Source organism: Mus caroli, unplaced genomic scaffold, assembly GCF_978045245.1.
Source record: "Mus caroli unplaced genomic scaffold, Mus_caroli_1 scaffold_19, whole genome shotgun sequence".
Taxonomy (NCBI): domain Eukaryota; kingdom Metazoa; phylum Chordata; class Mammalia; order Rodentia; family Muridae; genus Mus; species Mus caroli.
This window is the reverse complement of record NW_028227274.1, coordinates 17,944,030-17,955,702: the sequence shown is the minus strand read 5'-3', so window position 1 is coordinate 17,955,702 and position 11,673 is coordinate 17,944,030. Positions and strand designations below refer to the sequence as shown.

Genomic DNA, 11,673 nt, shown 5'->3' with positions numbered 1-11,673 from the left:
ATGGGCCTATTGGTTGTATTCACCTTCATTGAGAAGGCTGGTCAAGGCATAATGGATACACTTAGGCCCACATTACAACTGACAGTCCATAAATCCAGGAGGGAAACGTGTCTCTTTCGTCCCCCTCCAAAAGGTCCTTGTTTCCAACGAACATCATCCCTGGTACAGAGCGCTTCCCATGCTGAGGACGCGGTCCTTGCTTAGTGCCAGGTCCACCAGGGATGGTGACCGGGAGGGCGGGGCGAGGTGGGGGATGCTGGCGCGGAGTACCAGGACCAATCAGGACCCGCGGCGCTCCAGGGGCTAGGGCTCTTGGTTCCTCTTCTCCGGGCGCAGCGCCGCCTGGCGAGTTGTGGACCGGCGGGCGGAGCCTGCAGGGGTCTCGGGGCACACAGGGCTGTCGGGATTGTCCTCGTGGGTGTGCGCGGTCCGAGATCGCCTTGCGTCTGTCATCTCTTTCCTTCGCCCTCCGGGCCCCGGCCGTGCGCATCCGCCGGGTAGTCCGGGGTCTGTGCGGGGGCGCCGCCGCCTCTCCCTCAGGCTCCGCGGCGGGAATGCGGCTGCTGTGGCCGGCTGGGCAGCGGGCGGCGGCAGCAAGCGGAACCCGGGCGCACTCGCCGCTGGCCGGAACGCCGCCCTGGCCTGCGCTCCGCTCCCGAGGCCGCCGTTGCGCTCCGGGGCCCGGCGCGGAATGAGGTGCAGGCCGCGCGACGGCGAGCGCCCCGCTCCGCGGCCCCCAGGTTCCCCGCGACCGCCCGTGCCTCGAGTGCCCCGGTGCCCACTTTAGAGCCCCGCACTAGCAGCGTTCTCCGAGGCACAGGCCCGCAGAGCGCACGCGACCCGGACCGGGTCCCGATCGCGGGGACTCGCCTCTTGGACGCCGCCCCGAGTGCGGGGACCCCGGCACGCTGCAGCGCGCGGGCCGCACTCCGCATCGCCGAACTCCGCCAGCCTGGCCCGTGGCTTTGGCCTCCACGGAGCCCGGTCTCCCGGCCTCCCTTCACGTTTCTCCGCATCCTTCCAACACCCTTCCCGCTGCTCCACCGCCTCCCATTCATTGCATCCGTTTCTCCTTCCCGGCTCGGTTCTTCTCCCCACAGCCTCCCCGGCCGGACCCCGCCACCTTCTTGGGGTTCTCTGTACATTCATGGAAGTTTAGGGCCTGGACCGTGGCCCGGAGTCTGGCCTGAGAGCGCAGCCCGCGCTGCTGGCAGGGCAGAGGAAGATGTCTGCGCTCAAGCGGATGATGCGGGTCTCCAATCGCTCTCTGATTGCCTTCATCTTCTTCTTCTCCCTCTCCACGTCCTGTCTCTACTTCATCTATGTGGCTCCAGGCATCGGTAAGCACCCAGACACACCCTCACCTCCTATGGTCAGAAGGAAGGTAACTGGGGTGTTGAGGGGTTTGGAAGTTGAACCAAAGCATCTGATTTGATTTATTTATTTTAAAACTGTTGAAGAAACTGCTTGGGCATGCTAGCTTGGTTAAAACCGTTTAGATGAACTTAAAAGGTCGCACTCAGGGGATGTAGGGAAATGAGGGCCTGGTGGCTGGGGAGTGGGGGTGGGGTAGAGTGCCTCTTGTCGCTTTCTTGAGCATTCATGACTACCTTATCTATTGGGGTAGTGTTGAATTGTAGTTTTACCTAGTCACCTTTATTTTCGTATAAAATGGCAGGTCGTGATAATATGAGGTAACAGTAGCAACTGCGAGGAAGGTCAAGAGCATGCATGCTGGTATTGCAGGTCAACAGACATTTGCAGCGTACTTGAGACATTGTAGCTGTTGAACCCCAGCTCTGTTAATCAGCTTGAGACTTCTTGTTAAAGTCAGTCTACCTAAGCTATGAAGATGCCTGCTCAGACAAATACTGATTAAAACAATACACAGGGCAATTTGTGGGTTTAAAGTTTTAACTTTCTGTGAGTGACTGTTGACTTTTGGTTCCAAATAGACTTTTGATCTTGGCTTCTTGATTGAAATATTCTAATTCATTATTTCTCCTGCTGCTGGCCTTGTGAATGAAAATTTCTATGGATTTATATGGCTATTAGAAAACTTCCTATTCACTAAGTTTGGCTGAGTCTTCTTGTCATTGGGTATTTATTTAATGCTGGGTGACTTGGTAACAGTGCATACTTTGTCATTTCATAGTAGACATTCAGTTGTCTTCTTTTGACTCAGTGTTTCTGACAGGAAAAACACCTGCAGAATTTTGAGGTGAAATTCTTGTTCTTGCAGAGGGCTGTGTGTGATGTGGTGTGGTGTGTGATTGTGTGTGTATGGTATGTGGTGTGTGTGTATATGGTGTGTGGTGTGTTAGACAATGGCAATGAATTACAGAAGTCTCTCTCTCTCTCTTCGAGACAGGATTTCTCTGTCCTGGAACTCACTTTGTAGACCAGGCTCGCCTCGAACTCAGAAATCCTCCTGCCTCTGCCTCCCAAGTGCTGGGATTAAAGGTGTGCGCCACCACGCCTGGCTCAAAAACCCATTCTCTTGAAACTTTTGATACTTATGACAGCAGCTCACATTTTAGCCTGAATTATGAATTGGGCAAAATTTTCATAGAGATGGTACATGGACTATATAAAAATGGTTTTTATTGGCCCTAACTTAGATGTTTTGAATCTCTATTATTAGGAAATCTTTATTAATTCTGCCACACCAGCTAGTTTGTAGATGTCAGATGTATTTTAATATCTTATTTATCATTTAGAAGGTTGGCTATTGCTTAGGACATTTAGGAAAAGGTTTTAAACAATTTTTTTTCTTTCTTGCTATTTTAGACATCATAAATGTCATTAAATTCTATAGAAACTTCTTACCTTTTCATGTATGTAACGCTTTAAAAGTTGGACTTCTTTGGAGAATATTATTTTACCAGATATTTAACTGTGAGAGATTCTGCATAAGACTATTTTAAGTATTTTTATAGGGTTTGTGCGTGTGTGCACAGGTGTGAGTGTGTGTGTGTGTGAAGGTCAGAGTACAGCTGTGGTCATCTCTCCTTCCACCACGTGGGTTCTGGAGATGAAGTGCATGTGGCCAGGCATGGCAACATGCAGCCTTCCCTACCTGTGTAGCGGTCCTGCTAGTCCCTGATAAGATTTCTCTTTTTAGGCTAGATCACTTTGTGTAGCCCTGGCTAGCCTGGAACTCTCTATGCAGATGAGAGTACTGAGATTAAAGGCATGTGCCACTACTGCCTGGCGGGAAGATGTTTTCTAATTCAGAGTTTCACTAGGAAATTTACAGTTTGTGATTGGTTACAAGGGCGGTCTTTTTTTTTTTTTTTTAAATTTTTGGTATGTCAGGTCACTTTCTTAAATAAGGTCAGATACCAACCACAGTCTGTCAGCTGTTCTGAAGTGAAAATGATGTGGAAACTATGGTCAGTTGAGTTCCCAGTGTCTCAACCAATTACATGAGTGCTTTTCCTTGAAGTCACAGGTGTGGCGTGTTCTCCCAGAGCCTCAGTGCTCCTTTACAGTTCTCCATTGGATAAACGGGTACTTCTCTCAATGCTCAATATTCTCACATGAGTTATATCCTGGAGCAAAATTTCCTCTTGACTGGATTATACTACATTGAAGTTCTTTTTATTGTTTTTTTTTTTTTAAACTTCTTTCTTATTTTATGTGTCTGGGTATTTGTCTGCATGTGTGTCAGTGCACCGTATGCATGCAGAAGCCGAAAGGGATTGTTGGGTGTCATGAAGCAGAAGTTATTGGTGGTTATTAGGTGTCACGTGGGTGCTGGGAATTGAACCCAGTGTTCTGGAATAGCAAACAGTGCTCTTAACCGATGAGCCATCTCTCTAGCCAGCCAACCTTCTCCCCGCCCCCCCCCTCCAGAGTTTCTCTGTGTAGTTCTGGCTGTCCTGAAACCCACTCTGTAGACCAGGGTGGCTTGAGACTCAGACATCCACCTGCTTCTGTCTCCTGAGTGCTGGGGATTCCTTTCACTGATTTAAGAAAAGTGTTCAGATTTACTCCATTAAGTCCTTATGAGCCACATCACATGAGCTTGTTTGCTAGGTGCTATGGTATTGACTCTTCCTTGGGCTTTTCCCCTGTGTCCGTCACCTACTATCTCTCTCTTTTCTGAGCTGACGGGTCACACACTGTAGACTGCCAATCTGGTTAATTTTCTTTTTTCTTCTTGGTGCTGCTCTGTATTCTCTCGGCTCTTTGGGTCCCAGTCTATAGAGTGTTCAATAGAACTCAAACCTAATTATTTTAAGAATAAATTGAAGCATTTTCCCTGATATTTAGTGCGGGAAACACAAGAGAACATCTTTCAGTTAGGAACTTTAGTACTGAGGGGAACTGGGCTGTAGATAGTCTCTTGGAGCCGTCTGTCTATACATCCGTCCGTCTGCACAGGAAGTGTGGGAATGCTTTTCCCAGCCCCTGTCCGGGTCAGGCAGCTTGTTCTGTGCCTGCCCTTGTGCACGGCTGCCAAGGTGAGTGCAATTTCCATCCAAAGCCTTGAGCTGGCTGTGTTGAGAATAGACTTCATTTATTAAGAATTTCCAGTATAACTTCCCATGCAACACAGTCATATCCTGTCATATCAGAGGATCAATTGATTTGCCTGGAGCACCCAAGAGAAGCTGGACCATGAGGTCTAGAAGACTTCAAAGATGATAATAACACAGGCATCTGTGGAGGTTAGCCCCATGAAGGAGCTCTATTGTGCACAATAGAAATCATGTGTGTGTGTGTGTGTGTTTGCTAGGAAGGGTAGCACATGACTGGTGTATATTGAGCACTGAAAAAACTTCTAGAAAACGTCAGTCCTCTGGTTCTATATGGCTACTCCTTAGGGTGTGGAGAGAAAGATTGCAAAAGGACTTTAGAGCACCGAATGCAGCCCAGTGCAATTCCCGAGGTTACTAATGTTCACAGTAGAGTGAGCAGGTCTGGCCCACACAGTTTTATCTAAATGATGATAAGAATGAAATCTCTGTGCCTGCCTCCAGTAGGACAGCGCTGAGGGAGAGTGCATAACTTCCTCGGGAGTGGGTAGTTCTCTGTCCTTTTGACTCCAGAGTTCCTGACCTTTTCCTGGAGAGGATTTCTTGCTTGGACTTTGGGGGAGGAATCTGGTTTTTGGCATTTCGTCTGAACTCCTGTGGGCCTCTTGGTTACTTGGGCCTCCAGGGGATTTATTTGGGGCCTGCTGGAAATGGTGGAATAGATGTTCTGGTGTCTGTTGGAGGCAGCTCAGGTGTTTACTCAGAAGTCTAGCCTGGGGTCTGACTCTAGTTCTCTCCTCTTGCCTTGCAACTTTTTATTTGAGCCCTTTAGCCTCCAAGCCTTTTGAGCTGACTTTAGCCTGTTTTGTTTTGCAAAGGCCCTTTGTTTTCCCCTCTTGAGTTCCTGGTTCTCTGGGGCCTTTTCCTGCGGTTCTTCTGATTGGGTATTGGTCACATTTCGCCTCTGGGCCTCTCTTGCTGTCCTGTGTGTGCTATTTTTGTTCTGTGAGTAGCAAGACTCAGCAGGAGCTTTGCAAAGAGAAATGAGACAGCCCTTTGTTTTGGAGTAATCCTAGCATGAAGGATGGGAAATGTAGGGCAGAGACGGGGAGGCCAGGTAAGAAGCTACCGAAGTGGTTCCAGCACTGGAGATTAGATTCAGGTTAGACCTGAGCACTAGAGCAGTGTGGGGAACAAAGGGGAATGTTCTTTACGATGCTCAGATTCTAACTTAGACCCCAGGTGACCAGTCACAGATGGTGTCCAGGTGCTGGGTGGGGTTGAAGGAGCAGTTTTGGTTTTAGGATTCAGGAATTGGTTGTGCCTGGAATATCCAGGAAGCAGTTCTCAGTGGCTAGGTAGGTTAAGGTCTTGGAGCCCAAGGGACAGAGTAAGACAAAGTCCACCTACCCCAGGATTCCCCTACTGTGCTTTAAATCGGGCTTGTAAGCCCACTTGGTTGTCTCTCCATCTTGGAATGAGAGAGCCCTGCATGTTGGACTTCTGCAGAATAAAACGCTCCTTGCTTTTGCATACTATTTGAGTCTGGAGCATCAGTCTTCGGGCAACAACAGACCCTTACACATCATATAGGAGAGTTATATTTGGCTGTCTTTGGCATTACAGCTGAGCAGTAATCTCCAGTGTGCAAGTGTTTGTGACTCATCATATTGGTGACACTAAGCAGGGTCTCCTAGCGAGGGCACAAGGTTGCCCAGAAGGCCAACATCGCATTTGCAATCCTTCTCAGATCTCTCTGGGGATCATCTGCCATCTCTTCAGTCCCCGCCTTTAGACAGGAATCAGTGAAAGGTCTCAGATTTGGGCCCAAGTTGGGAACACTGGCAGATTGTCCTTTTGGGTAAGATTTATTAAAAGAGTTATTATCACCCCAAACTTACAGCAGCATGGCAGCGGCCTTGAGAGTTTGGGTGGGGAGACAAGAGTGAGGATCCCTCTTAATCACTCAAAGGAAGGGAGTGGTTTCATGTAGGCATTCGGTCCGACTGTGGAAGGAGAAGGATAAGGGCTGTCAGCCAGTAAGAAATGTCCAACTATAAGATGTGGGGGGAGAGAGGAGGAGGGACACATTTAGGTGAGGAGTACTCATTATGGAGGGGGAAAGTACCCTCATGTAGCCTTCTGAATAATGGGACAGGTCATTGTCTCTGAATGGGTACTTGGGGTGTCTGTTAAGGGGCCAGAGATTCACCCATCTGCTCTTGGTAGGAGGCTTGGTTTTCCTTTACCAGGCTGCTGTAAGGCTGTGTGGCCAGAAAGGCCGTCTGGCTTAGACTCTTAACAGTCTGTAACTGTCCCTTGATCATGACAAGCAGTCCCTCGAAAGGACTGCCTGCATCAGTGGGATGCACTCATGAGTGAGTAGTGTTTGTAACTCTGCCCTTAGTGTCAGACAGTTGATGTAAACCCTAGGACCTGGTGGGAAGCTAGCTTAATTTATTGATTCACCACAGCCCGGTGCTGTTCTCCACCTTGTTTGGTGGTGAGTGTACAGGTGATGTGTGCCGCCTACAGCCCGGCTTTTCATTTCTGCCTTGAGTGTTATTGAACATAAAAACAGCCGTGTCTGAAAGAGAAATCCTAGCCTGGGTTGGTAAGTGTCTCTGTGTGATAGATATTTCAACATTATTCAGAGGCGTGAAGAGAATGCTTTTAACTTGTGTAAATAGGGTAACTAATTGTTGAAACTACCCAAGTCATATTGAATGTAGTTTCTTGTTTTGTTTTGTTTTGATTTGTTTTGTGTTTTCTTCAAGACAAGGCAAAGTCTCTAGTTCAGGCTGGCTAGCATTATCTATGCAACTAAGGATGACTTTGAACTTCTGCCCTCTCCCACCTCCTGAGTGCTACGACTGCCTGCCGCACTTAGCCTTCCTCTGTAGTGTTGTTGAGGACTTTGCTTGGCAGGCAAACACTGTCAACTGAGCTACATCTCTACCCTAAGGTATGCTGTTTTAATAACCCCCCTTTTTACACCTTATTTTGGAAGAAGCTTAGCTCTTCTTGTTTTAAAAACATTCATCCCGTGTAAATGACTCCATGGCTTTTCAAGTCCTTGGAACTCGAGAGCGTGGTGTGAGTGACTGCTGCTGTCCTCCTCACAGTCTCCATGTTTTCTTCAAGGGTGTGGCGCTGAGAGAGCCTGGAGCATAGGTGCAGTGGAGTCCTTGATGCCACAATTAATTGTTCAGCAAAAAGTATCAGGGTCGAAATCCCAAAAAGTAGCCTACAGGCAAATCTGATAAAATGAAGACACTCAATAGAGACTTTGTTGTTTTTTTTTTTTTTTTTTTCTGGTGAGCCTAGACTGGATCAAGTTGACTGTCAGTGTTGACTAGGGCAATCACAAATTTAATCACAAATTACTAGGCATAGCTTCATCAACATATTGCTGTATCACAGCCAAAAGTCTAAGGGCTGACAGTCTTTGTGCTAACTCCTATTTCAACCAAGCAAGGTATCTGTACCAGCTCAAAACAAACGCTGCCAAACTCTGCTATCACCGAAAAAGCAGATATGCCACTGGAGTCTAGCCGTAAAACGACTGATCAAACTGGCCAAGCCACGGAGAGATAGAACACACTGAGCTCCCATGGAGGAAGCTGGTGTTTTCCAAAGCATGTGCATGGGCCTTGTGGAAGCCTGGAGGGTCTGCTTCCTTCCCGGGATCCGCTTCATCTTCACATCCAATCTGTATCGCTCACACAGAGTGCTTTTTGTTACTGTTCTGGCAGATGGGTTTTAAACTGTTAGGTCATTGTGTGTACTGGGAACAGGAGGCTCTGCAGACCCTCCGCCATGGCCTTACTCGCTGGCTATCTTTGATACTATTAAAAGTGGCTTTCAAGTGTGAATGTGTTTAAGCCTTATTGAATGAGCTTTTTTTTTTTTTTCAGGAATATTTTTTAGATATACTTTTTTTTTTTCTTTCATACCCTTTTCTTCTTTTTTGCCTTTTTAAAAAAAGATTTATTTATTTTTATTATATGTAAGTACACTGTAGCTGTCTTCAGACACCCCAGAATAGGGAGTCAGATCTCATTATGGATGGTTGTGAGCCACCATGTGGTTGCTGGGATTTGAACTTCGGACCTTCGGAAGAGCAGTTGTGTGCTCTTAACCACTGAGCCATCTCTCCAGCCCCTTTTTTGCCTTTCTTGAGGCAGGATCTTACTCCATAGCCTTGGCTTTTCTGGAACTCACTCCGTATAGATCAAGTCAGCCTTGAACTTGAACAGATCCGCTTGCCTCTATAGCCGCAATGCCCGGCCTTCCTTTTTTTTTTTTTAGCTTGCGTTTGTTGCACGAGATAATGGGCCCCTTTGTAGTAGTTGCATGTATTACATAAACATATTATGTACTTTGATCATATAACCTTCCCGGAGTCCTTTCCACTCACAGGTCGTCTGTCAGTAGAGCTGCTCATTGCAGCTCTCATTCATCTTATTCAGTACTCAGGTCATCCTGCAATGTGGTGGTGGTGGTGGTGAATTAGGTACTGGCTAAGTTTATTTTTGTTTTGTACAGTCGAAAATGACCTTGAACTTCTGATCCTCCTGCCTCTATCTAGCTCCTGAGTGCTGGGATTATGAATGTTCAAGTTGGTTTAAGCCACATTGCCGGTTGAACTCCAGGTTTGGCAGGTGCTACACTGAGTGAGCTCCAGTTCCTACCCTCTGGGTTTTCTGAATTGATCACCTGATTCCATTTGATCTGTTGCAGAATGAATCCTAGGGTTTGGAAATGAAACTAGCTCTTTTGTTTGTTTGAGACAGGGTTTCTCTGTGTAGCCCTGGCTGTCCTGGAACTCACTCTGTAGACCAGGCTGGCCTCGAACTCAGAAATCTGCCTGCGTCTGCCTCCCAAGTGCTGGGATCAAAGGCTTGCGCCACCACTGCCTGGCAAAACTAGCTTGTTTTAAGATAGAAGTGGTTAACCATTCGTGGTGAATAATGTCTTCCATCCAGAGAACTTGATAGTGAATTAAAAGATTGTGTCACATGTTCACTTATAGGTTGGCAGTGGCTAGGTCGTAAGTTGATCCTAAGTACGTTATCTATCATTTTTACTTATAAGAAGGCTGCTCACAACCATTGGTAAGTCAAGCTCACCTCTGAACTCCCAAGAACACCAGCCAACATGTTGTAGTACACATACATGCAGGCAAAACACACACACACACACACACACACACACACACACACACACTAAATTAAAAGAAAATATAAAATGTCTTTACCTTTTTTGGAGGTGTGGTGAGAGGTTGAGGCAGGTCTTACTATGTTGCCCTGGCTGTCTTGGAATTCATTCTGTAGACAAAGTTGACCTCCTATTCAGAGATCTGCCTGCCTCTGCTTCTCTAGTGCTGGGATTAAAGGTGCTTACCACCAGTGCCAGCTACAATAGTCTATTGAGTGATTGCCTAGAGTTTGTTACCTTGGTTGAAATATTCCATCCTGTTGGTCCCCAGCCCCTAACCCCCAGATAAGGATTCTCTGTGTAGACCTGGCTGGCTAAGAACTCAGAGAGCTGCCTGCCTCTGTCTCAGGAGTTCTGGGATTAAAGGCATTTGCTGCTACCACCCAGTCTGTTGTTTTTTATATTTGATAATGTGACTATAACTTGGAATAAAACCACTTGTTGAATAAAATAATGTTCCATAGATTGTCTTTGATAATCGAGGAGCTGGTGCACGCCTTGGTTCTAACTTCCCAGCATGCTGAGCCCGGAGGATTGCCCGAGGCTGGGAGTTTGAGGCCAGCCTGTACAATAAAGGACAGCATCTCTTAAAATAGAGGAAGAAGGAAAGAAAAAAGACAGAGGAAAGTGGAATTCTCAGTCTAGTGTAACATCCAGTTTGACTCACAGGAAGGAGGAGGAATCCTATGGTTTTCGCTTGAGTCAATGCGCTGAAGAGACAGAACTGAAAGCGGCCTTGCTTTTTGGTCAGAGATATCCTGTCTGTTGGAAGTTGCTAAAATTCATTTTTGTCCCATATCCTCTTCCCTGTGTCTGGCTTGAGAGTTCCTCTCTTCTCGTGAATAAGTTGAAATTCTGAAGTGTTAATCATTAGAACAGAGTTTGGAGATAGAAAACATAGCTTATACCATGTCTGTTTTGTACAGTTCTTAAGTGGGTAGAGATTTGGTTCCCATTCGTCTTGTGGATGTGGAAAACACTGTAATGCGTTCCAGGCATGTTTAGTTTCGGCTTTGCCTTTTAGTCAGCCACAGCCTTGGGTTTCCTGATTAGATTTTGCCTTCCTTTCTCTAGCCCTTCACTTCCTCCTGGTTTCATTTTGAATTAGCTCTGTTAGAGTCCCTGGGATACTTGGAAGAAGCTATGCAAATATTCTAGGTGACTAGTGCTATAAATTAGCAAGTGCAGGACATACCGTCCTTGGTTAGAGTTTTCACACTGATAGGTTGGTTTCAAGTATATTCTTGAAATATGTTGCCTTTAACCAAGGCTGAAGCCACAACTGGCCGTTTGTCTTTCTTTGAGATTTTGATTCCTTCCTTCCTTTCTTCCTTCCTCCCTTCCTCCCTCCCTCCCTTCCTCTCTCCCTCCCTTCCTCCCTCTCTCCCTCCCTTCCTCCTTTCCTTGCCCTTCCTCCCTTTCTTCCATTCTTTCAGATTTATCTTTAAACTAAATGAAGCTTAATTACTTCATTAATTTTGAGGCAGGGCCACTCTATAGATCATCATGGCCTTGAACTACTCAGAGATCCGCCAGCCTCTACTTCTCCAGTGCTGGGATTAAAGGGGTGTGCCACTATACCCTAAATTTTATTTTATTTTTAATTATGTATATGTGTCTGTCTGTGTATGGATATGTGCACGTGAGTGAGGGTACCCTTGGAGAAAAGGGGTGTCCATCAGATCTGGAGCTGTAGGCAGTTGTGAGCCATCCAACATGGAGATGACCTTGAACTTCTGATCCTCCTGCATCTATCTCTGGGCGTAGGCTCTGGTTTTATTCAGTACTGGGTATGAGACCTTTGTGCATGCTAGGCAAGTGAACCTCACAGTGAACCCCAGAGCCCAGGATCTTGGTTCTGAATCTACACGGCCCCTTAGTCTTCTGAAGTGCTTGGTAAATAGTAAACAGTGTGTATCTGCTGGGTAAATTTATCTCCGCTCGACTAGTTTTAATATATTAAGGCTGT

At 46.7% G+C, this 11,673-nt stretch overlaps 1 protein-coding gene across 1 annotated transcript in view; it reads left to right on the top strand.

The window, feature by feature from the left end:
- The first annotated feature begins 1,071 nt into the window (after nucleotides 1-1,071).
- The window catches only part of B4galt6 (beta-1,4-galactosyltransferase 6), a 61,594-nt gene continuing 50,992 nt past the window's right edge, over nucleotides 1,072-11,673 (top strand). The window contains exon 1 of the mRNA XM_021150701.3: nucleotides 1,072-1,340. Within this exon, the coding sequence (XP_021006360.1) occupies nucleotides 1,226-1,340 (115 nt within the window). The 5' untranslated portion in view covers nucleotides 1,072-1,225. The remainder of the gene's footprint in view (nucleotides 1,341-11,673) is intronic.